The 24,710-nt window shown below is 41.2% G+C and overlaps 1 protein-coding gene across 4 annotated transcripts in view; it reads right to left on the reverse strand.

Annotated features, from left to right (window-relative positions):
* Positions 1 to 24,710, reverse strand: part of ARMH3 (armadillo like helical domain containing 3) — a 127,142-nt gene that overhangs the window by 87,330 nt on the left and 15,102 nt on the right. For all 4 annotated transcript variants that reach the window (XM_051799977.1, XM_051799978.1, XM_051799974.1 and 1 more), the window contains exons 9-19: positions 22,228 to 22,284; positions 21,166 to 21,209; positions 19,577 to 19,637; positions 18,579 to 18,625; positions 17,847 to 17,922; positions 15,240 to 15,333; positions 10,759 to 10,860; positions 6,189 to 6,247; positions 4,786 to 4,851; positions 3,635 to 3,704; positions 2,090 to 2,150 (exon numbers count right to left, since the gene is read on the reverse strand). In XM_051799977.1, coding sequence (XP_051655937.1) covers positions 2,090 to 2,150; positions 3,635 to 3,704; positions 4,786 to 4,851; positions 6,189 to 6,247; positions 10,759 to 10,860; positions 15,240 to 15,333; positions 17,847 to 17,922; positions 18,579 to 18,625; positions 19,577 to 19,637; positions 21,166 to 21,209; positions 22,228 to 22,284 — 737 coding nt within the window. The remainder of the gene's footprint in view (positions 1 to 2,089; positions 2,151 to 3,634; positions 3,705 to 4,785; positions 4,852 to 6,188; positions 6,248 to 10,758; positions 10,861 to 15,239; positions 15,334 to 17,846; positions 17,923 to 18,578; positions 18,626 to 19,576; positions 19,638 to 21,165; positions 21,210 to 22,227; positions 22,285 to 24,710) is intronic.

The raw sequence follows: 24,710 nt of genomic DNA on the forward strand, positions 1-24,710 counted from the left end.
ATACAAATTTCAATTTCTTAGGTCAGGCTATTTTTACTTATTAACATTTAGAAAAAATAGAAGGAAGGGTTCAAAAAAGAAAAATTCCTTTTTCCCCAAATTCTTATTTGTCAAAAACATCTCATTAATGTGAACATCTTTCTGAAAAGACACTACACATCAGATAAACATAGAGAAATCAAATCCTAGAAATTTGCAAGGAATTTATTCAAAATGGTGTGAAGAGTTCAACAGCAGGCTTTAAAAATAAGGCTGTAGAAAAAAATATGCAGAAGGTGCATCTTATTCTTTTCAGACCTTTAGATGATCCCAAAAATACCACAATGAGGTAAGAACTAAAACTAACTTTGAATGAACAAAAGTAACCCCATCTATAATCGCTGAGCATCACAGTAAGTGCTGTATTTCAAATAGCATTCTCATAAATTCAACCAAGAAAAGGAAGCAAACCAGCTAGGATAGACAGCTGTCTTCAGATCAGGAACAGTAATCACTCTGGGAAGAAACCTCCTATTTCTAATGTTACTGGTACCAGACAATGCCCAGTACCTTTTCACCTACATATTTGCTTGGCTGTAAGTCTAAAATTGGCCTCTACAAAAAAAAAAAAAAAAAAAAAGCCAAACTCTATTTAAGACGCCGACAGGAGAGAATCTGCTAATGGCTAAAACATTTCTTTATAATAACAATAGCTGTTCATGCAAAATAATCTGCATACACATCTCATCACTGAAACCTTGTGATTGTACACAGTAGCATACAGCTACTGTGAAATCAAGGCACGGACAGAAAGGGATTAGAAGGGGCATAATAGTCCTAGTACCCCTGCCTAGACTCCCAAACTACACTGCTTTAGTTGTGAAACTGCTTTAGTTACAAAGACATCCATCCCAGTGGGGTATTTCTGTTTTTTAGTTTTATGCTGAGGATTCATAATACATATAATGGACAAAAAGCACCCTTACTCTAAGCAATCTGGATTTCTCTTTTAAATATTAATATGCCCGCCCTTGAGCAGCTTCATGTTGTCACCTTTTAAATGTACTGCAGAGAAGTATGACACTACTTGTGCATTCAGAACGCCCACTTTGTCTGCAATAACTGTGTCTGCTATGGGATGGTTTCAGACAGGAGCATAGTGAAAGGACTGCACAAACATGCCAAAATTAATGGATACAGATGTCCACTGGTGGTTGCTACTACTCATTGTTTTTAGTCTCATGCAGTTTCTGGATGTGACATTACTTCTGAGCCCAAGCAGTTCACACCTTTCTTGTGAAACTCCAGTGCATTATACCCACCTACAACTAATTCTGAAACTGTCATTAAAAAAAAATATTTCTCACAAACTCAACTGAACTATACAACCTTTGAAAAGGCACTGTAATTGCAGGATTATGTGGGCAAAACCAGAACATGGTGAAAAGTTACCTTAAGGGAAAACATCCTATGTGTCTTTATCTTTTCTACAGAATATAGTGCTGTTCACGCCTTGGGGAAATTCAGCACTGTACAAACAGCCAGAGCAAAGCCAACAATCTGCCTAAATCCTATTTCTGCCCTCCAGGCTAAAGCAGCACAAAAGCATTTGAGGGGCCCCCGTGGGACACATGGAATGCTCATGAGTAGCTCTGTCCTCTTGTCTCCTTTTGCCCATTGCTCAGTTTTACCCCTTGCAAGTTATTTCAGGCTTAAACCTCTCTTCCTCTCCACATTGCCTTCCACGCCTCACATCAGTCATCCTTGGGTTTTTAAAACTGTCTTTTCTGTTTCTAGACCAAGATTCATCTTCCGGGAAGTGGGGATTCTTGCAATGACTTTGTGTTATGAAACTTCTTTTAGACTGAAAAGCTCTTTGTGTTAGATCAAGTAGATTAGGAAAACAGTCTGAAAGGTAGAAATTCATTTCACTTTCAATTTTCTGGCACACAGAGGATTTTAGAAAAAGTTACTGGAAGAGTTCATGAAATGCCATCCTGCTCCCCACCAGCCACAGCGTTATTTCAGCAGGAAGATCGCTCTGTGGGCAGAATTCCACCCGAATTCAAACTTCAAATGAAATCACAGTGAGTTACCCCACAACACTTACACATAGAGATCCATAGGAAATTCTTTCATCATGTGTGTTACAATGAATTCCACCATCAAATCTGACAAAAAAGAAAATGACTAAGTAAGTATTGAGCTGGCTACTGGTAACATCTTGCAGACTATGAGGAAATCAAACTGCCCCACCTACCTACCTCTACCAGACAACAGTCCTGCTTAGATGAGAGGAATTTCACTTTTTTGTTTGTTTGTTTTAAAGAGCATTGGACATCCTCTAGAATTAGAAAAGAAACTACTGCAAACTGATGGTACATACTGTATCCTTTTGCTTTGAGGCACTGCTTCCCCATATACTTTCCCCCACTAAGAGTCAAATAAAGACTATACAATGAATTCTGATGTTTAGAATTGCTCTCGTATTTCAAGCCTTGTCACTAATGGAAAACTCCATTAAGAAGCAAATTTTAGAAAATTATTCTTGCAAGAAACAATGGACAAGAAGTTTACTTAAAGAGCCATTGTAGATAACACCTATTCTTCCCTAAAACAAATTCTGAAGTAAAGCTAGTTTGATCTCAACATAGGCTAGGCTTCTGCTTAATATTAATTCAGGGGGGAAAAAAAAAGAAAAAAGGAGAATGGGCTGCCCATTTAAGGGCTCCCAGTGTGAGGATAAGAGGTAAAGAATATAGAAATACACTGAAAGAGATGAATTATGATGGTTCAGCTAATAAATGATAATCGAATGTGTGTGTGCTCAACACAACTTCAGCAAAAAATGCTTATCCCATGCCAGTGGTAACAACTGTGAGCTGTAACCTCCCAGGGCACTTATAGCCCAGCAGTATGACTCAACAGTGACTAAAAACAGTCTAGAGAAAGAGTGCATAAGATCTGATAAGTCTAGAAATGCTCTTCATGCAGCTGTTGTGTCTTGGCTTCAACAAGCACACGTTTGAAAATGCTGGAAGTCTAAGACTGCTTCCATACCATCCTGCTTAAGAGTCATTCAGGGATCCAGGCTTCATCCATTCCTGAACGCATTTATTCTTTTGGCCCCCACAGTAACGAGAGCCACAATTTAATCATGTGTTGCATGAAAAGCTTTTAACGATGCCTCCATATCCGCAGGCAAAACCAATCCTAGCTACTGACATTCCTATTGTTTTTTTACCCAGAAAAAGCTAAATACCCACCAAACACATTCACAAATATGTCTTTTCCATATGTTTGCCATCCTCATATCACCTACAAAGTACTTAGGGCTAATTGTTACCACACTCACCTGAAACTGAATTTATTAATCAACTGTCATCCCTGTTGTTACTAGCTCATATCAAAGGGGCCAACTGGCTTCTGTAAATACATATAGGATTTCTTGCTACAGAGCTGCAATCTTGGATTTACATCGTCTGTGAAGCAGCCATGTATGGTATGGAGATGGACATTCCATTGTTGGAAACATCTTTAGTATGTAACTGTCCTCCTTTTAAGTCCATCCACCCCCCCACTTAAGCCACAAACCTCATATTTCTACTGCACAACAAGAGGTGCCTTGGGAACCAGGTACTGTGACAATACTCACCGAGCACTGCACACACCAGCGGGCGGCAGGGCAGGTTCTTGTCTGCTGCTTTCTTACGATGTCTCATCGGCTTCAAACACACAAAGATGAAAAGAAATCAGCAGAAGCCTGAAGTGACAGTCTGTGTATTACTGTATTTTTCAAGCAAGTACTATCATCAGCACAGGCTTCCCTTTGTCCTTTTCTCCAACTGCTGTCTTAACTATATTAATCCTAAAGGCCGTGGCTGGAGCAAAATTGGGCCTGCTTTTCCATACTGGGGTTTTGTTTCTCTAGCTGTGTAACTGGAGGGCACTGTTATACTGGGCGGGGTGTGAACATCACAAGACAAAAACAAATCACACAGCAATTCCTCCCCCTTGGTTAATATACTGATTTGTTCCTGACCCAGAAGTCTGATTGGCATTCTTAACAGTGTGTGCATTATTCAGTGGCTTTGGTATTTATTGTAATAGACCAGAAAGGCCGACTAGATGGTAAGTTTGTTGTTAAGTGGTAAGGACTGGCATCCTTGGAGTATGCTCGCTATAAAGTAAGATGTTTGTTTCTGTCCTGGATTAGTGACAATTTTAAGTGCTGCTTCACTGTCAGATAAGGTGGAATTTGCCAGTATAACAAAGACAGAATGCATCAAGTTAGCATAACCATTCAAGTTACTTGTAACTACAGAGCTTCAAGAGCCAGGTAATGACACTCCCCCCACAGATATCTATAGGACAAAGCTCTGGAAAAAATACTTTCCTCCCTGAAGGTGAAAAGAAATCACCTTCAGGATGAAGCATAAGCCAAATGAGAGCACTCCGTGTAATTCCAGCTGGCTATTACATATCACATGAGGGCTCATGCTTGCTGAAGATTAAGGCAGAACATTCCCTCTGCCACTGATTTCCTCAGAGATCTCATAATATGCAGCTCCTCCCCAGCTACACAGGCCTCTGAATTCACTGACAGGGCAACCAGCTCTTTGTTCTTTGAAGAGACATTCTGAGAGCAATTTCAAAATCATTTCCCAACTACTGCATTTCTCACAGTATTTCTACATGCCTTAGCAATCTAGGTTAGATGTCTCTGACACAGTTTTCAACACACAGGGTCTCAAATCCTCTCAGTTTGCATCCCAAAGAGAAAACAATCTAGAAGAAAAGACTCACCATTCTATGTAGGTTTACACGAAAATTCATGTTGTCATCATGAAGAAAAGCATTAGCATATTGATCCTATTGAAAAGGGCAAGAAGAGGGAGGAAATGTGAACAGCCCAGCATCTTACAGTTGCCTCTCAAATCACATGTGTTTCAGTGTAATACTCCCAACATATAACTATAAAGACATCTGTAACTTCTTGCCCCCACCTATGTTTCCAGTCACACAAAAGTAAACCCCTCCTGATCCCAATTCCACTTTAACTAAAGCCTGAACTACTGCTTGTTTGGTTAGCAATTTATTTTCCATTCTCCTCTTCTGCTCATTCAAACTCTGGACTGCACACACCACTATGTCAAGAGTTCAACAAGTGCTCCAGATGTATAATATATGAAGGTGGTTCTCCAGCACACCAGTTTCTGTGACTATGTGGATGAAGGTTTAAACTGGCATTTTAATGGACCCATCATGCCAGAAGTTACTGCAGTACTAGCAGCTGTTCCACCCCTCAGGCAAAGCTCATTCCAAGACCATCTCTAAATTAAAAAGACTTCTCCAGATAATGCATGGCCAGGATGGGTAATAAATATAACCTGCCTTAATACCAGAACCAAAACATGCCCTTGTTATGGAGAAACAGAATTTCTTATCTTGTGTTATCTATGCATCCACCTGAAGAAAAAGTGCCAAACCCATTTAATTAGAAAAATTTAAAATGTAGATGATTAGTTTTCAGGTTGTACCCTGAGGAAACATTACTTCAGAATCCTTGCACCTGCTATCAACATTACACCTTTTCATTCTTTGTTAAGAAGGAAAGGTCTTTATTTGCAAGCAAGCAAAATGCAAATGCCATGCAAACACAATCACCATTCAGGACATCAGTCAGACCATGAGTATATACCTCCCATGAGACAGGACCACATTCTGCCAGGACTGCTGACCTAGCTCTGTGATGCTGCTTTCTCACCCTACTATCACATTTGCTACTTGTTTTCCTTGTAGGGCCCTACAGCCATGTGACTTTCTTTCAGACTTCTACCCTTCTTCAGCAGAAGGGATATGGCATAGCCTGTGTTTACCATGAACAGCACAGCACTGAAAACCATTAGCACATTACTCATCTAAAAGCCACATCACAAGGTCACTTGACAACTAAGAGAGAAAAGGCTTAGGTTCACTCTTTTTTCTCTTCATTCTTGGGAGTTGGATAATCTTATTTGGGCTAGCCAATTTTCAAGTTTTGAGTCAACTTTAACAGTACTGTACCAGGTTTATTAGCAAAACATTAAGTGCCTGAGGTCCTAACCACTCAGTTCCACTGTGGATATTAAACTCCTGCTCCACCAGAGGCAGGTAGATAGAGCCCTGTAACACACCATCTGCTGAGCAGCTTCACACAAGAAACTTACCTCTGCTATGCATGTCAGGATGATCAGGCACAGCTTGCCACTGTGCAGCCGGTGCTCATCTGCAAAGAAGAAAAACAAGTCCTCTGTGAGCCACACAAGCCTAGCAAGGCTAAAGAGAGAGAGAGCTGTTGCAGCAAAAGAAAAGCCCAGCTTGGAGATAATTCATACTCCTACTTCCTCTGTGATATTTAATAGTCTATTCCCATTAGGCATTCACCCTCCAGCCTGTCCACTAAATCCCACCCCACAGTCTGCACCAAGAGCAAAAGTTTCAGATTTGAACCTCCAACAGCACTGTAACTATCCGCTGGGCTTCCAATCTCATTCAGTTTTACTTCCACAGATACTCTAAATACTGGGGTTAGTCCCTGTCTTTCTGTCACAGCAGAGACACATTGTTCCCTCTCTTTGACAGGATGGAAAGAAAAACATCACCTTTGCTGTAGGTTATGAAACAAGCGGCAAAGCTTTGTCAGACGCACAGCACGGTGTAGCAGAATGACTCCCGACATTATGCTCAAAGTTCCAAGTTTTAACCCCAATACTGAGAGACACGACCTACTTTGCTCTGTGCAAAACTATGAAAGAAGGAAGTCTGCAAAGACTTAGCATTTTAAGCCAAAAGAGTTTCACACTGATCATGTTCCACAACTTCTTATTCATCCTACACTTTCAAGTAGCTTTGGCCCTGAATGACAATTGGAGGGCTGAAAGACTCACTAATAGAGAGGGAACTAAGGCAGAAGAATGCAATTTTTACTTGGATTATTTAAAACTCTCCTCTCTCAATTTTAACCTTGAATATAAAAAACCCTCAAGATACATATAGTCATAGAGGACCACAGGATGGAACAAGCCTCTGGTTCAATCTTTTATAAAAACAGGGCCAGGTAAGACCAGGTTGCTGAAGGCACTGTCCAATCAAGCTCATTTAAAAATCTTTGTTCTAAAAAACAAACCGCTCACACGACACACACCCCCAAACCCACAAAAACAAACAAACAAAAGCCAACAACAACAACATACCTATAACCAAATCCTGAGGAAGCTTAAAATTGCACATTCCTGAGACCTCCAACAGCTTTTCTAAAGCATAAGACTACTAAACATCCCAGGCATCTGCCTTAAACTTGGAGAAGATGGAAACACGAGACCCACTTTCATATAAACCAGGAGACAGCCAAACTCCTTGCATCTTTGCAGATGACTTCTACAAACACTTTGCTAGCTGGTGTGTATATGGTAATCTATAAAAATAGATAGAATGGGCTTAACTAGCTGCTCTGTCTAGTTTGATGCCTCGTTTTCTTTACTATGCTGCTGAGGGACAGATATTTATAATAAGATATGCCCTGAAGTATGCTGATTTCATCTTGCTGCACTAAGTAAGATGAAGAGGAATTTTGCAATGGAAAAGTTAAATGTCTCTCCTATTTTCTTACCTCAGCTAAAATGTTATAAAGTCTTGTACTCCAGCAAAGCAGGAGAAATAGCCTCAAATAATACTGATACACAAGAGTCTTATTATATTCATATTGTAAGGCCTCCCTGTATATTTCTGTAGGTGCTGCTACCACTTCTCTCTCTGGGGATTATGCTGTAAAGGCTCGTTTCACACCTGACATGCCTTCCGCCGACGCTCTGTGAACATCACGCCATTTTCAGCAGCAGTGGGGCAACTATGCAAGCAGTTACTTGCACAGACACTTTGTATTTCACAGCATCCTTCACTAAAGGAACAAAGCAAGCTACTTTCTAAGGGGAGGTGTATCACTATAAACCCTGCTTCACCAATGGGAAAAAATGACACAGAGGTTTTGTTTCTCCCAAGGCGGTTGTCTCTGAATGACACAAGAGAGGAAAACAAGAGGATCTAGGAAAAACAATCTATTAAATTATGCTCTCCAGGACAGGACCAAAACAACTGTCTAGTCCTGGATGTGGAACAAACCAGTCTCCCCTCTAAGTGTTCCCAGCTGTCTCAAGACACCTGAAGTAAATTGGAATTACTCATCTTTTTTGCTATATTGGTGTCACATTGAATCATAGAATCGCTTAGGTTAGAGAAGACCTTTTAGATCATGGAGTCCAATTGTCAACCCAGCACTGCCAATCTACCAGTAAACCATGTCCCAAAGTGCCTACATGTCCTCTAAATACCTTCAGGGATTGCGACTCGAGCACTTCCCTGCGCAGTCTGTTCCATGCTTGATCTTATACAAGAAAAAATTAGGCAGGGCTCCATCTAGAATCAAAATATAAGGACAGGAACATACCCACTAGAACTGATAAGTTCAGGTTTGGAGGGCACACTTTAAACAATCGATCAGTGGAGCTCATTGCCACACACTACCATGGTGAGAGGGAGATTAGGTCTATCAGCCAGACCAATTTCAAATGTTACACAAGCTAGAACCAAAGCAAAGAGAGAAACATCAACTCCTGTCTCATAACATAATAAACTCATCTCTTACTGGTTTGTTTAGTAAGGAATCCCCTCTATCAGATTTCACTCCATCTGAAACTAATCCAGTTTGGCAGTTCCCAAATCCCTGTGCAGACTTTTCATGTTACGGTGACTAATAAGTGCAGAAGTTAAATTGAAAAAAACACAAAATTGTTGCATCAGAAATCTGGATCAGCAAGACAGACCCTGAGAAAAGCAAATGAGAATGATTAGAGAGCTGGTAGGCCCTCCTCATGTGTACAACCTATTGGAAATGACTGAGTAAAGACTGATGTGGTTTAGTTCAAAAGACAAAAGCTAGAGGAAACATGAAAGCAGACTTCAAATACATAAAGGCTGACACAAAGAAAAAAGAAACAATCCATTCTCAATATCTATCTTGGAGAAGATAGACAGTAATTCAAATCATAGCAAAGAATTTAGGAAGCACATGAAGCTTTCTCATAATAAGGATGGTTAAACACCAGAATGGACAGTCTGGAAATGGTGCTCCACTATCACAGTATCTTCATCCAACCTGTCAGCAACACCTCTGAGAAAAGATTCAGGTAAATCTGATTCTGCCTTGGTTTTGAGGAGTTGTCAAGGTTTAAACCCAGACAGCAACTAAATACCATGCACCTGCTTACTCACTTCCAATGCTTCTCCTCTTCCCCCAGTGTGAAGGAGAATCAGAAAGAAAAGGTAAACCATGCGGGTTGAGGTAAGAAAAATTTAATAATTAAAACATCATCATAATAATAACCATAATAATCATCAGTAGAGTGAGAGAAGGTAACAGAACCCAAGAGAAACAAGTGATGCACAACACAATTCACGATACAACTGCTCACCACCTGTTGACCAATACCCAGCCAATCCCTGAACAGCAAATGGCCCCTTTTGGGTAACTCCCCCAGTTTATCCATTAGGCGTGACAATCTGTGGTGTGGAATATCTCCTTGGACAGTTCAGGTCAGCTATCCCAGCCATGCTCCCTCCTTGCTTTTTGTGCACTTCCTCACTGGCAGAGCATGAGAACTGAAAATTTCTTGATTTAGGGTAAGCACTTCTTAGTCAGGGTCAAAATATCAGTGTGGTATCAATATCATTCACATACTGAATCCAAAATAACAGCACTGTATCAGATACTAAGAAGAAAATGAACTGTGTCCCAGCCGAAATCAGGACAGGAGTGCACTAGACATTTTCATAAAGTCCCTTTCAGTCCTAATTTAATTTATTCACTTTTTCCCCAACTGGCTTGCTTACAGAACAAGGCAGCCAAGTGTAACTTCACTGTAAGCTAGTAGGTAAAAGGAAACTCTCCTGCCTGCTCTCTTATTCAATGCCAAGCAATCACGAAGTTCAATAATTGATGTACCATAGCTCTGCAGCTGTCACCCTATTTTCATTCAGTTGTTACATCTAACTTAACAGCAATAGTCAGTAATAGGCTGAAACACGGTGCAAAGATCACTTGTTATGTTCACACTATGGTCCTGCCCATAGAACCACTGGGCAAAACAGCACCCTTGGGTACCCTGAGCAGGAGATGAACCAATACTTCAATTCCAGCAAGCTGAAATTAACCACCACAGTACTACAGGAGAAACAAAGATGGAAAGATGGAAAGATACTTTCTCAAGCAAATTACTGCCAGTGCAGTGTAAGTTACTGCTGTTCTCTTTACAATTACATAGCTACATGTTTAACCACTAAATATTAAAGGACAAAGGAAATATTTCCTCCCAATGCTGAGCTTTACCTCCTGTGTCAGTTTCTAAATGTTCTTTAAAGTACAGTTCTCTGGTGCCTGAGACTTCCCCTCTCTGACAGTTGGGAATCATATGCTCACACCTCCTGCATCTGGACAGGCTTGGTTATTAGGTACCATAATCTATTATTAGATTCTTTCCATACTTGACATCTTTCCTGCCAGCATTAGTTCTCTCCTAGTCTCACAACTCTTATCTCGCAATAAGAAATCTCTTAATTTTCCCAAAAGTTGGAATTCCTTTAAAGGGACTCCAGTTCACTTCTATTTCTGGAGTCACTAGACATGTTCTTGTGACCTCCTCACTTCAAGAAGCACTGTTTGCTGCATCCAAAGAATTCATTTACCTTTTGTGTCCTGCATCACAATCGAGCTGTACTTCAAGAAGGTTATCAGCAGGTTGCTGGTTTGCACATCAGCATCCAAAGGTAGCTCTGCAGAGCTTATAACTGGAACAAAGCAGATAAGACACACAAGATATAATGTAACAATTATTGACCAAAGCCGTAGAAAAGGGATGCAGAAAGATCAGCTTCATAAAAATCAAGAAGCAAAAGCAGTCACAGCTTGTGCCAGATACATCACAACCCAGCAGGGAGCAGAAATGTACTTTCCATACCCGCAGCAGTTCACTGGCATTTCTCTGGGACACCAGCTGTACTTTTGACATCTTAACAGTGGACATCATCTGCCTTAGACTTCACAAGAAGCCATCTCAATTCCTCAGCTAATTGCACAATGTGCCTCCTGCTCACTCCCCATGCACACCATCTGAAGCACAGAGTTTATGAGTTGTCAAACCCCTATCACGTGACTGAGCCACATTTTTACTGATGACTGTGCCCGAGCTGTCCTAAAGGGCCATTCTCAGCCTTCCCATTCAGAAAGCTTTATGAGAAATATTGAAAGGGAGGAGCAAAAAGGTAAATGGTAAAAATGCAGCATGCATTTACCTGCAGATCCTGCCAGTCTGATACCATTTAAGGTAAATTAGCTCAGACAAAAGAAACCCCAAACTGATGGAGGTAGTCTAGGAAGACTTCAGTAAAGTACTTAATACAGTTCTGTATGAAAAATTAAGAGTGAAGCAGATAAGTGGGAAGCAATACTTAAATTTAACATACATCAAAGATCTGGTAAAGCAGAAGCAATTGGAGAAATTATTAGTCTGAGAAGAAACTACCGCTTGAATTCCTTAGGTGTCACTTTAGATAATAGTTCTCGGTTTTGTGAGTAACCTGGGCACAAGAAACAGCTGCTTGCAAATGAATCTAGAGCATGGTGCTAAAAGCATCAAGGTTGTGAAGTTCAGTCCCCATATGGGCCATTCACTTGATGATCCTTGTGGGTCCCTTCCAACTCAGAATATTCTGTGAAATCTGCTAATTGCAGGAAGTTGGGACATGTAAACAGAGGAGTATCAGACTGTGCACAAAGAATAAAAACAAGAACAGATAATAAATACAACATGAAATTCAACGATGTAAGCCATAAGGTCAGGAATTCAGGGATTTATTTCCATGGCAAACCGAGAGCTCATCAGCTGCCAACAAACTACCATGACACACTATCAGATCATGAGATGACACGCTACCAACACAAGTGGTTCTACAATATATCCAGAAATGCACTTCCAGCAGAGACAGGAACAAGGTGCCTGGCACAAGGTGCTGGTGAGACCATGTCTCAAACATTTTCTATAACTATGCAGAACCATAGGATGAGTTAAGAGGATGAGCTTAAACTTGAAGAATATTAGAGAAAGGTTAGCAGGTGGAACACAGGAAGAGTACCCTTCTTGTGAGACAGCAAAATACATAGGTGACTACCCAATGTACAAAGAGCTGTGTTTCAAAAGGAGGTTAACAGCAAGAGAAATGGGTATGAATTGACAAAAAATGCAGGTTGCAAAGTTGAAGATTTCTAACCAAAACTGAAACTGCCCCCAATAGAAATTACTGGGAAACAAATTAAGTCAGAGTTCAATAAATTTAAGGGATGGATATGCCTGCGAGCACAGGGCACTAATAGTCTAGGGGATCTTTTCCAGCTCTACGTACATGACAATAACATGGCTGTTCTGGTTGCTTAGGAGCTCAAACTCACAGGTTTTCACATGCAGGAGGTCACAGGTGGCTTGAATTACAATTGTCAGAAGGCTCTCTCTCTTCTCAAGCTATAGAGATAGCCTGAGATAGGGCTCCTTTTGCACTGGAAACAGATCTACAGACCACTAGGACACATCTTAAGAACTATATTATCTCTTTTCCATCTATCCTCAGGAACACCCAAGGCTTTTCTCACTCTTGAGGAAAGAAAAAGGTATTTATGATGAGACTGATCCTTGCAAGAAGTGAGGAATTACTTACAACTGATTGTTGGATGTCTAGGTTGGGAACTCTGAAGGGAAGTACTTTGATCCTGTACACAACCGTGTTCTGGTTCAGAGAAAAGTCAGCTTTAACATGCAATGCCTTTCACAATTCAAGGCTTGTATCTCATAACCCTGTTATGAGGCAAGTGAGGCTTATTTACCCCCCTGGAACTGGGGCAAGGACAGGCACAGAAGGATGAAGGAGACGAACCAGCAGTAAAATGCAGTATTCTTTAAACTGAGCACAGAGAGGCCCAGAACACAGCAGAGGTTTTCATGGAACTTAGGATTATACAATCACCTTGAATACAAAATTGTAGCCCTTGGAAACAACAGGTCAAATAGATCAATGTAACTTCACTGTTTGAACCACATTAAAAAAATCATAATGGGGCTTTGAACTTCTAAAAGTTGCACATCCCCAAGTGTGAGCTGGTTTAGTCCATTCAGGCTTGATGCCCTGGGGCTCCTGACACATTGCAAACATGCCAGGTCTGTTGGCAAAGTCTATGCAATAAGACTGGAAGCTTTTTCATTCCCAATATTATGAATAGCTCAAAGATTCAGCTAAAAGTCTGAAAAATGTATTTATATCCCCAGTGGGTCCTTCTTGAGCTGTTACAATGAACATAGTGAATGAATATTTAACAACAGTAAGCAAACTGACATTTAGATAACTATGGTGACAGCCACACTTGATTTACATATTATGGATCAACAGTTTCTAGCAAGTCTCATTTTTGGGAAAAAAAAAAAAAAGAAGAAATCACTCTGAAGAACACATCCCTGCTTATCCTGGTTCATGCTACAGACCTTGGTGGTTTTTTTAAACACACATTTTGAAACTTTACAGGGTCTTAATTCACACTATAGGCTACCAGCAAGAGAAATTTCAAACCAGAATACGAACCCATTTTTAATCCCAGTCAGCATAAAAGAAAAGTGCCTGAAACCCATAGAGGGATTTCTACACGTTATTGTAACTTGAAAACAGTTCAACTACACATTTTTTTAATGCAGGAAAAAGAAGGCAATCTTTTCATTCCAAAGCCAAAAAGCCTCTTGCTAACTTTCAGCCATGGGCAAATTTTACATCTGCGTTGCAAGACCTTAGAAAATGAGGAAAATTCTGACATATTTTTAAAATAACAGCAATACTGAAGCATCGCCAAACTAAACCAAACTGAGAGTCGTAAAAAAAATTATCACTGAGAGCAGGGATCAGCAAGGTGACAGTAAATACAAATACAGAATGCCTCCCGATGTAGTTGCTGCACATGAAGATCAGATCCTCTTCTTAAATTTAGTAGCCTTGCAAGCCACAAGAAGCCTTGAACTTTACAAGATCACTGCCTCTGCTTAAAGTAGGATGGAGTTTTTGTTTTGATTTTGGCTTGTCTTTTGGTAAATGAAAAAAAGAAAAAAAAAAAGAGTGCAAGCAAGCCACACATGTAGGTAAGCACAAATTCTGTCAGTTGTGTAATACGGTGTGTGGGCGGATACATTTGCAATGAACACGTTGAACACAAGCCCACAAAATGCCCGTCCCTCCACATTTCATGTTACATGCACACAGAGACTTGAGACATAGGGGACTCTTTATCTGAAGCTTTTGTTATCCATGGTAACCAGACAGAATTCATCCCGAGGAGGATCATCCTTAACTAGGGTATCAAATGACCTGAATAGCTGATGTAACTGAGTAACCCAGGCTGCTTTTCCCCAGAAATATTTCCAAACTGTGCTCTATTCAAATTGACTCTGTTCCTTCATTAAACACTTTCTTCAGCTCCAGAGAGTGCCATTAAAGTACATGACAACAGCCGTTTAATTTCTTCTCTTAAACTAGGCTCTATCTATCCATACCTTAAATTGCAAGGGTTTTATTTTAGGAGATTGCAATACATATTTATGTGGACTTGTAACTCTCATTTCAAAGAAAGATCTTGGGGTAAGCAGTCTTTTACAATGCCTATCAGAGAAAAGGCAGTAAGAGGGAGGAATACTTCCACACCCAAACAGAATTCAAATCCCAATTAATTCAAAGCTGAGGATAACTGCATTAATGACAAGCAGGAATCCACTGCAATTCTCTGTAAATCTGTTCCAATGACAAATAATCCCAAGCAAAGGACCTAACACTAGAAATATTCATAAGTAAAAGCCCACATAGAATAACTAATGGGCTGGCTGTATCTTCATGCAGATATTGGGAGAGTACCGTTTTAAGAAGGAATATCAGCATAATTTCATTGAGCAATACACAATGAAACAGAAATAAATTTGAGTAAAAAAATCTTGCCCATTTTCAGTAAGGCAAGTTGCTTCAGGAGGAGACCATCAGGTTACATCTGCTCCAGAAAGATCTCATTAGTTGCCATCTTGAGAAAATACTTTGCTAGTTATTTTACAGTTTTCAATAATTTTTCCCCAGGAGATCATTACATTTCTTACCATCTGAAGAAGGCGGGGTGGTTCCAAGCGGAGTGACGGGTGTCATTGGAATTGGGCTTGTTGGTGTTGTCATCAGGCCCATTTCAGGATGGCTCTAACAGGAAACACACATGCATAGGTCAATAGCTTCCCCAGCCATTGGAAACACAGATCATTACTTGTACTGTTCCATAGTCTCACACAGACGTGACTAATGAAGTCTCAACAAACTTCAGCCTCTCTTCCAAAATGCCAGGCCATGCTTCCTGACCTTGGACATCTAACAGTTAAACAGTACATCAATTTCTTTATTCCCCAAAACATGAAAATATATCAGAAAGTGGTGGCTCTCCCCAGCAGACAGAAAATACTCCCATGTAGAATGGGAAAAGGTTTGCAGAAGCCTACATAGCTTATAGCTTCTGATTCCCCCCAAAACAACCCAAGGATGTGCATTTGAAGTCCTCCTCCAAGATCCTGTTATTTCTCTTTCTAAAAGCAAATTCTCCTCACTCCTGCCCCCCTCACCTGTTCATATTCAAAGATGATGGCAATATATTACTTTCCTGTCTCACTATAAAGCCCAGGCACTGCAGGACAGGAGTGGATAACATAAAACTATCATTATCGATGCTCTCAGCTTCCATCAGTCACTCTCCCCATTTCATCTTTGCTAATAGTTGCCTGCCCAACTGCTTTGACTTTACTCTTTGCGAGCTTCCGGATCTATCCACACACTGGTGAGAGCATAGGCAATCTGCTATTTTTGAGTCTGGCTGCCAAGCAAAGTGTCCATTTCATAGGGCAAGTTTTACACAAATGTATCATCTGCTTTAATATATCATCACAATTTCAAAATAAAAGAAAGATATAGAACTGCTGATTTGACATTCGTTCCACAGGATTTTTCACAAGTGGATGTCCTCCACGCTGCCTCCGAATATCTCATAAACGCATGTAATTTATGGGAAGCACGGACACACATACTACAACTCAAAGACAATTTTACATCACTATAGGTCTTAACTTAAACTTTAAAACACAATTTTTCACTGTAAGTCTTACATAAGCCAGGTTTGCTTCCACAGATTTTGGGAGTTTTCCTTCTTTATCCCGAACAGTAACTGGTAGTTGAGAGACAAGAGTGCCACCCAGCAGCAAACCCGAGCACCCACGGCTGGTGAGCACATGGAAACCTTATTGCTCCGTACATCCACACAACTGAATCCCTGCTCTTCCCATGTGTCACACAGCAGCAGGGAGCCATTCATGCAGTGCCAAGCAATGGGCACCAACTTAGGTAAGAGCATTCATCAGCTTTTATGAGGTTTTTCCAACATGACACGACCTACCTTGCCCTCTCTTAAATGAAGGATTACAATCCTCCCAAGATCATCAGGCCTCCACATCAATTAAACCCACTGATCAGTGGCTGCTTCAGCTATTACTTTCACAAATAACTAGTCTATCCTTTTATTTTTAAGAGCTTTTACTCTATGTGATCTTTATCTGCCCTACTCTTTTCCCTACCAAAGGTCTCTCTTCCCTCAGGAATATCTTGACCACAGAAAGGCCTGAGTTGGTACTACACAGAACTGAAAGAGCAGAAATCTCTCACAAGTGGTAGGAATGAATAACCTGGGAAAAGACAGGGAGGGAACCTCAGCAAATTAACCATCCATGAAACAGAAGCTTTCTTCAGAGGCTGCAGATCTGCTTATCAGACCTCTTCCATCACCACTACTGTCAGGAGTCCTCAAAGGTCTCCTCCATCATGCCAAGTGTCTAGCCTGTGATGTATGGCTGCTCTCTGAGGATCTGAAATAACTGGGGAAAGGTGCTAACTGTTTTGCTGATGTTTTTCTCACAGATTAATACCAATACCTAGAAACCAAAATTAAAAGCCTAAACCTGAAGGTTTACCTAAACACATCACACTACTTTTGCAGCCAGCCACAGCCCGATCACCAGATCAGACAGGCTCATTTCCTGCTTTCCAGCAACAACCACCTTTGCAAACTCACACAGTGTTTACGAAAGCATCCAGAGCTTTGTGATCAGAGGTATGGAGCAGCCCACTGCTGCTCAGAAGGCTGCCATAGCTGTTTCTCCACCATAAACAGCACAAGGACAAGTGCTATGCTCTGGCAACAGGTTCCCAAGCAAAATGGGTTGGGCAAAACAGACAACATCACACAGTCTGTGCACACCCATACAGGACAATTCATCCAAGCTTGGAGCTGAATCAGTCTCTTTCTCTCAATACTAACTTAAAAGTGTGATTTGCTCTAAGAGCTGCCTACCTTATCCCTACCAGTTCACTCACTCCATCTTCCCCCTAAGTCTACTCAATAGAGTACAGAAGGGACTCCATGCAGCCCTTCCCACTTAGTGGGAAAAACAAATAATTCCAGCATGAACTGTGACCTCAAAACTCTACTGATTTTCTGTCAAGGAAGGAAGCATTTCCTAAAATGCTTCTCAGGCCCTGGCCTGAGTCTGATCTTTCATGCTGATCCTATGACAAGTATGCAGGGGCGTACATCTTTTCCTCGATTCCATTTCTGACTCTCTAATTTCAAACACATGCACTACAAAGAAATGGGGAAACATTCCACTGAAACTCACCTGTGCCAGAACTGTGATGAAATTCCGGTTTAAGTGAACAGCTTCATAGAGGGCCAGAAGGATTGCTTCATTCGTTCTGTGGGAAGGATACAGACAAAAGGCACAGTTAGTGATCAGAATACCAGAAGCCAAGCTGTTCAGAAGCAAGGCCTACCTGAAAAAAGAAAATTTTTTTTTAACTACAGAAAACTCTGCCTCTGCAATCCAGTTGTATTGTATTCTGATTATTAGTAGTATTCAGCAATGCATAAAAATAGCTAATTTTAGAGCTCAACTACAGACTTTGTTCCCTTCCTGCTGAAGGTGTCCCTCGTTGCTCAAACAGTGCTTTCCCTTAAAAGTCCTTTGTTTTAAGGGCAGAGGGTCCTGCAGACACCAAAACCCCTCATATTTATCACCTGCCCCCTTGATTTAGAAAATATTTTAGTGGGGACAAGAGTATGTGAATTATCACTTTCCATGTGCCACCTCCAACATGCCTATTATGTGTTATAAATGCCCCATAAAAACCACTGCATTTTTTTTTTAGAGACTTCATTACAAGCAATTCAGCTCTGGCTCCTCCTGCTGCACCCTGCCCACTGAAGGGAGAATCCAGTTTGCAGTGGTGTGGTACTATTTTAGTGACAAGAGAACCTGCCCCTGTTGTTTGCTGTGGGACATTAGAACAGCTCCATGACAGAGAGGATCACGCTGACCAGCTCATTGTGTAACTAACATTTGTGCACTTACTGGACCGAGATCTTCTCATCAGCATCTGCTATGAACATGCTGCCCACCTATGGAAAGAGAGAGCATTGCACAGCAGGAATTCGGGAAAGCTATCAGACAACAAGAGAGAATACATGGATACAAACAGATTTGATTTTGCAGTCCTGTCACTGACCAATTCTTCACCTGTCAAATCACAAAAAAAGGAAAAAAAAAAAAGGACTGGACCTTAGATCCCAGCCTGGATTAGTCTGCCATTCTGTAAGAGGACAACAGAGATTGTTTCCTATCTGCTTGCCCCAGAGTGGTAGCAGTTTCACCCAAGTCACTCCTGACAGACAGCTGTTAACAGTGAACTATCCTTACTTAAAGGAAATTTTCCTGTCAGTTAGATCTCAGACTACAATTAAATGTCAGATGAAAGCAAGGCCAAACTGAACAAGGGTAACAGTGGATACTCTTCACAAGGAAGAAATTCACAATTGTCTTTGAAGGGTACCCCTCCAAAAATGCAGACAGTGCCCACTGCAGAATCCAAGCTTACTCTGTGGTCACTCAGTACAGCCAGACTTGAGAAACAAGACAGTAAAGAAACAGAACCTCTAAAGCTAGTGACAGCCCAGACTGTGCCACTCTGTTCTAGGCCACATCAGCAGAGCAGCAACTTTTTTTAAAAAACAAGTAGCCATTTAAAAGTGATTAAGAAGTTTAAAAAACTGATTAAAAGGTTTTTTCAAGTGATTTTTAAAATAAAGTCAACTAGAATGACAATGATGCAGGAAAACAATTTCAATTATCAACACCAGAATAGAGATCTTGTCCTTTGAAAGAGCTTTCCCAGCCAGACAACAACACAGTCCTCAGAATACAGCCATTTCAGCTGTATTTGGTTTGGATACGTTCAATCCATGCCTGCAGAACCCACATCTCAAACTCACAGTTTACAGAAATGCCCTCCTGCTGAACTTGCATGAAGACACCTATTTTAAGAGTAGAAAAAACACTGCTTCCTTGCTTACCATATTAGTTAGGGCTGAGAAGAAACCAGTCTGATGCTCCTCTTCCTTATCTTTGTATTGCCTGAACAAAAAGAAATAAGGATGAAGTTTCAGGGTTATACATGGAACTAGGGTTATTTTACCTAAATCACTGTAAGATAGTCTTATCTGATAAGTATACAGGATGGAAGAAGCTTCAACATTCACAAGCCTTTTTCAAGAACTCACAAAAGATGCAAAGGGTATTAAAATATTTGTAAATTGTGTAGAGTTGAAGTGGGGTTGCTGAAAGACGTGAGAGTTGAACAATGCTTGTGCTGTTACAGAGGACATGGGCAGCCTGGGCTAACACTGAAGGAAAGGACTCAAGTGACTTAGGAAATTTTGTCCTGCACTGGAAAAACAGTAATAAACCACATGAAGCAACAGAGTCAGTAACCACAGAACAGTTTCATTTCAATTATCTGCTACAGACCAAATCAGAGTTGGCCACCCTAGGGCCAGCAGAAACCACGCAGACCATTATAGTTCATGGTCTGGTCTTGCCTGATCCCACATTCCTGGAGCAAGTGAAGACACTGGAACTGAAGTCAAGGTATAGGTTGGATACCTCAGATTTAAGCTATGTTGCTACATTTGGCATTCAAACGCACTAGAAAAGCTCACATGGCCATTTATGGTGTCTGTCGTACAGGAATCTCATCATACACGATGTAATAGGCAAAGTAAGCAATTCTAAATATTTGGAAAAGGGGGAAAGAAAGCACTGAGCTAAGCAAAACAGGCCATGGTCTGAGACAGTTTTTGTCACAATGAAGGAGGTTGGGTGGGTGAGCTTTTTCTGCTTTACTCCCATAATTTACTCTGTTACATACATGATTTGCTGATCTTGCAAGTCACTTGCATAACTACAATAGCAGACTTCCAAAGGAATTAAAACATTTTTCTGGATACTTTGAGAATCCTACTGCACAAAAAAATGTCATGTGTTCCTCCGGTAAAATTGCTGTAAGTTCTAAATTCTTCTGAAGCACTTTCCTCTTGGGAAAATGTACACATTTTGAGCTGTTGCATATGAAGCTGAGAACATGCTACCCTGCTGCTGACTTTCTGGCTCTTTCTTCAGCAGCAGTTACTGCTTTCCACCATTTGGAAGCACATGTATGCCCTAATCACCTCTGATCTGGCATGCGGACAGGCCTGGATACATTTGTTTGTTTGTTTGTTTGTTTTAGACAGTGTTTCAGTTAAAATCCATTTTCTAACAGAGAAGTTCTCAGCAAATCATCGATCTTTTCCTTTGGAACTAAGATTTTACACAAGGTTCATAGAGAGGTAAAATCCATGACAATAAAAACATACAGGAGATATTTTCCCCTAGAGCAAGATCTCTCCTGAAGCACATCAGCCCAGCTGGTAGAGATGGATTCACTCTTGCAATGACAGCAACAACTGAGCCAAAGTATCCTAAAGCATAGGACTATTCCCTGCCTCTCTGGATGCATCAAGCCTATTAAGTGATAAACAAGTGCTTCAACACACAAAAAAATGTTTGTGAAAATGTACAGCAACTATCTTGTACTGAAAAATAAGACACAATTAGGTTTTACCTGTTATATTCCGATAAAGCCTGGGCAATTACAAGTCCCATTCCCTGAAAAAAGTGTTAAAAAAACTTCACATTACAAATCTCAAGGGAGGAAATCACACACTGAACACACGTAGCAATGCTGCCCCCCCAGATAACCTAGCATGCTATGAAGAATTTCCCTTGCAGATGTCTGAACTATTAAGACATGCTATGATACAACAAAATTACAAACCAAAAATCAAGACACCAAAATTTAAAGTTATATATTTAATTACTAAGTTCAACAGAGAACATTTACTCTCCTTGGATCTCCAGACAGCTTACTCACTCAAGAAGCTTCATTAAAACACCAAGTGCTTCAGCAGGAAGATGGTGTCAGAGGAAAGACATCCAAAAATTCAAAACAAGAGCCATAAACACTAGTAACCTTTAACTTCTTGCAAACAGCCTCCACCATTCCACAACTACTGAACATCCATTCTGTCAAGCCAATTTAATTAACTCAGAATCACCCTTTAGTTAGCACTTGCTTTTTACTTCATGCCTAAAGAACAGCTTCCAAGTCCAGACCTCCATAGCTCAGTGTGCTGTCACTTTTTATCCAGGCCAGGCTACAAAACTTAAGACTGTGGCTACAACCCAAAATATGTTGCAGGACTTTTGACTCAAATACAAGCTTCCACTGAGCTACAAGAATTGACTTGTGGACTGGTAAAATCGGGTGACATAGCACTGGAAATGAGATCTCTGGCATACGCCATCGTGTGCCTTTGGCATGTGACAGCAAATAGTGTATAGATAATTCATAAATGTATAGCAGATCAACTTTAAGCATGTTTCTTGCTACCTAGCTTTTTAACCACCCCCACCATTTATTGGTGATCAAACTGTCCAAATCATGAGTGCCCTAACCCATAGCAAGAGTACAGTTAGGGCTGAACAACTCCTGTACTGGTGTTTCTCAGAGCAGCACTGTTCCTAGATCTGATTTCTACAATACACTGTGCTTGCATTCATTCCACTAACACCACACATGAAAGAGCATCCCCAGCAGCACAGAGGAACCAAGTCAAGTACTCACATTGAGCGTGGCCTCATCATCCACGATGGAGAGCTTCACAATGTAGGGATTCACTGACTGCTCAGCGTGAGGGGGGGAAGGAAGAAAGAAAATTGCTTGTAAGTTCAGCCTTCAGGAAAAAAAACACTATTATCTTTTCAAGTTTACCCAACCACCTGGGAAGAATCTGTCTCCTGTTCCGTAAAGTAGAATACGCACAAAGAAACAGGAGTCGCAGCACATGCTAAGGCTGCTGTGCCTGGGACACCTTCTCCTACTGGCTCAGCCAGGCAGTCTCCCCATTTTATTGAGAATGGGAGTTTCTGCTCCTCTGCAAGCTCATCTGTCAGTCTTGAAAGTGGAGCAGCTGTCCTGCAAGCTTGTTATCTGTGACACACACACGGTTATGCAGCAGGAACAGGCAGTGAAGCTGCGATGGAACATCAGCGTTCTGCTATCTCCCTTCTGCAACACCTTGCAAAGATTGCTTAAAGGAAGGAGGACCCAGGAAGGCAATGTTAGAGACCAACACTTTGTTTACACCACTGAGAGCTGGAAGTCTCTGAAGAATATAAATTCCTTGAACTTAGCTGAACAAAGCATGCAGACTCCATCTATAAAGATAAATGCTAATAATTTAGGAAGCATTTTAGATTAGCAATGCACATTTGTTTTTCCTGGTTTATATGTGTCAGTGCAAAACTAGAAAAAGTTGATTTCAAACCAAGACACGGAAGAAAAGTCTCAGTCTGTGTAGTAAGCCCAAAGTGATGGGAAGAATAAAACACAAAACACGCATCAGTTGCTTGACAGCAAGTTAAAAATAAGGCTGATCAGAAAACATCACTCTCAGCTATCTGGTGCTTTGGGAGGATCAGTCTTTCTCTTTGGATCAGAAAAGAAATTGATCAGAACAGTTCAAAGCCTCTGAGCTGCCTCCAGCAGCATCCAGCCCTGCCACTGTCTCAGAAAAAGACACAAAACTCACACAGAACCCAGCCGTGCATGAACCATGCAAAGACATTTCCTTGAGGCTGGAGTAAAGGCTCCTATGGAGTAACAATATGGGGTCCTCTCTGTACAACCATGTTCCCCTTCAGAAATTAAATTTAGTCAATGTCTGTGGAGCAGAAGCAAACATCACAAAGTCATAATTAAATATGGATTAAAATCCATCCTTGTAAATACACCTTAGTTTTGCTGATTTCAGTCATTCAACAGGGAGAAACTTCCCACACAACAGCTCATGCACAGAAGAGGCCAGCCTGTGACTCATGACCAATAAAAGTGATGGGGCTTTTCCAGGCAATGGCCCCTGGCTACCCTGGATTAGAGGCTGCAGGGTTACCCAAATTCCCAGATGTGGGAATAAGCGAACTGGGAGATACCACACTGACCAACACCATCAGGCTGACCTGACACCTACTCATACACTCAGTCCCATCAACAGAGAGGGAGGGAGAGTGGGTTGTTCCTTGTCATCTCCAGCCTGTGAACAATTTTTCACACTCCCACTGTCCTTGATTTTCCAAGATGCATGCTCCATGTCTCCCGCCTCTTGACAGCAAGATGCCAGCAGTGCACGGCTGAGAGGGTCATGAAGCTGGCCCAGCTTGCTACGGATCTCTGTCCTCTGTCTTTTCAGTTGTCACTTCCACACCTGCAGAAGTCTTTTTAACAATTCCTCTCTGAAGTATTCCATTCCCCTGACACATTCCATGCCTCCTTCTAGGCTTCCCTAACTCCTCAAGCAGCAGGCAGATTTCAGTGTATTTCACACACCGTATGGGGTGTGTGGGACAAGGCAGTCTCTACTGCACTGGTATGCAAGTCTGTACCAGTGTGATGGGAACCTTTCCCATGCTGCCCACAGGACATGGAGTTTGCTCATGCTCCTCCTTGAGAGCCCTCAGCTCCAGGTACTGTCCATGAGCACTGGTCTGCACATCTATGGTGAGTGTCAGCAACCTGCAAGTTGTACAAGCACCACAACCAAACCCACCCCATACTCCCTGCCTGCTTTCCTGTTCTAATCCTGCTGTTTCAGAGTTCAGTTCCCCTCTCACCAGGAATCATAGCAGAAATGTGAAAAGTCAAAATTACACCTGCCACTCCACAACATGCACAGACACGCAACAGCCTTGGAAAGCAGTTAATACGCATTTTGAAAGCTTCAAATTGTCAGTTTCTGCCTCTACCTACAGACAGAAAGAACTCAAAAATATGATTCTGAGCTCTTCAGACAGCACAGGTCTTTTCCTATCACTGCTATCAGGTAACAAACAAAAAATAGCATAGAGATCTTCTTGTCAGTCATGACATACAGACACAAACTCCTGGAATCTGGAAATACTTGAGATGTCCTCCATGAACTACCCATCACTAGATGCCAACAATCTCATAGAAATAAAGCTGCAGAGGGATCATTACCAGGTCATTTTTAAAGTAATCCTCAGGTGAGACATGCCATACAAAGTGAGCATTGTATGGGAAAGTACACAAGT

This window comes from Manacus candei, unplaced genomic scaffold (assembly GCF_025592945.1).
Source record: "Manacus candei isolate 608988 ecotype Guabito, Panama unplaced genomic scaffold, ASM2559294v1 h1tg000050l, whole genome shotgun sequence".
NCBI lineage: Eukaryota > Metazoa > Chordata > Aves > Passeriformes > Pipridae > Manacus > Manacus candei.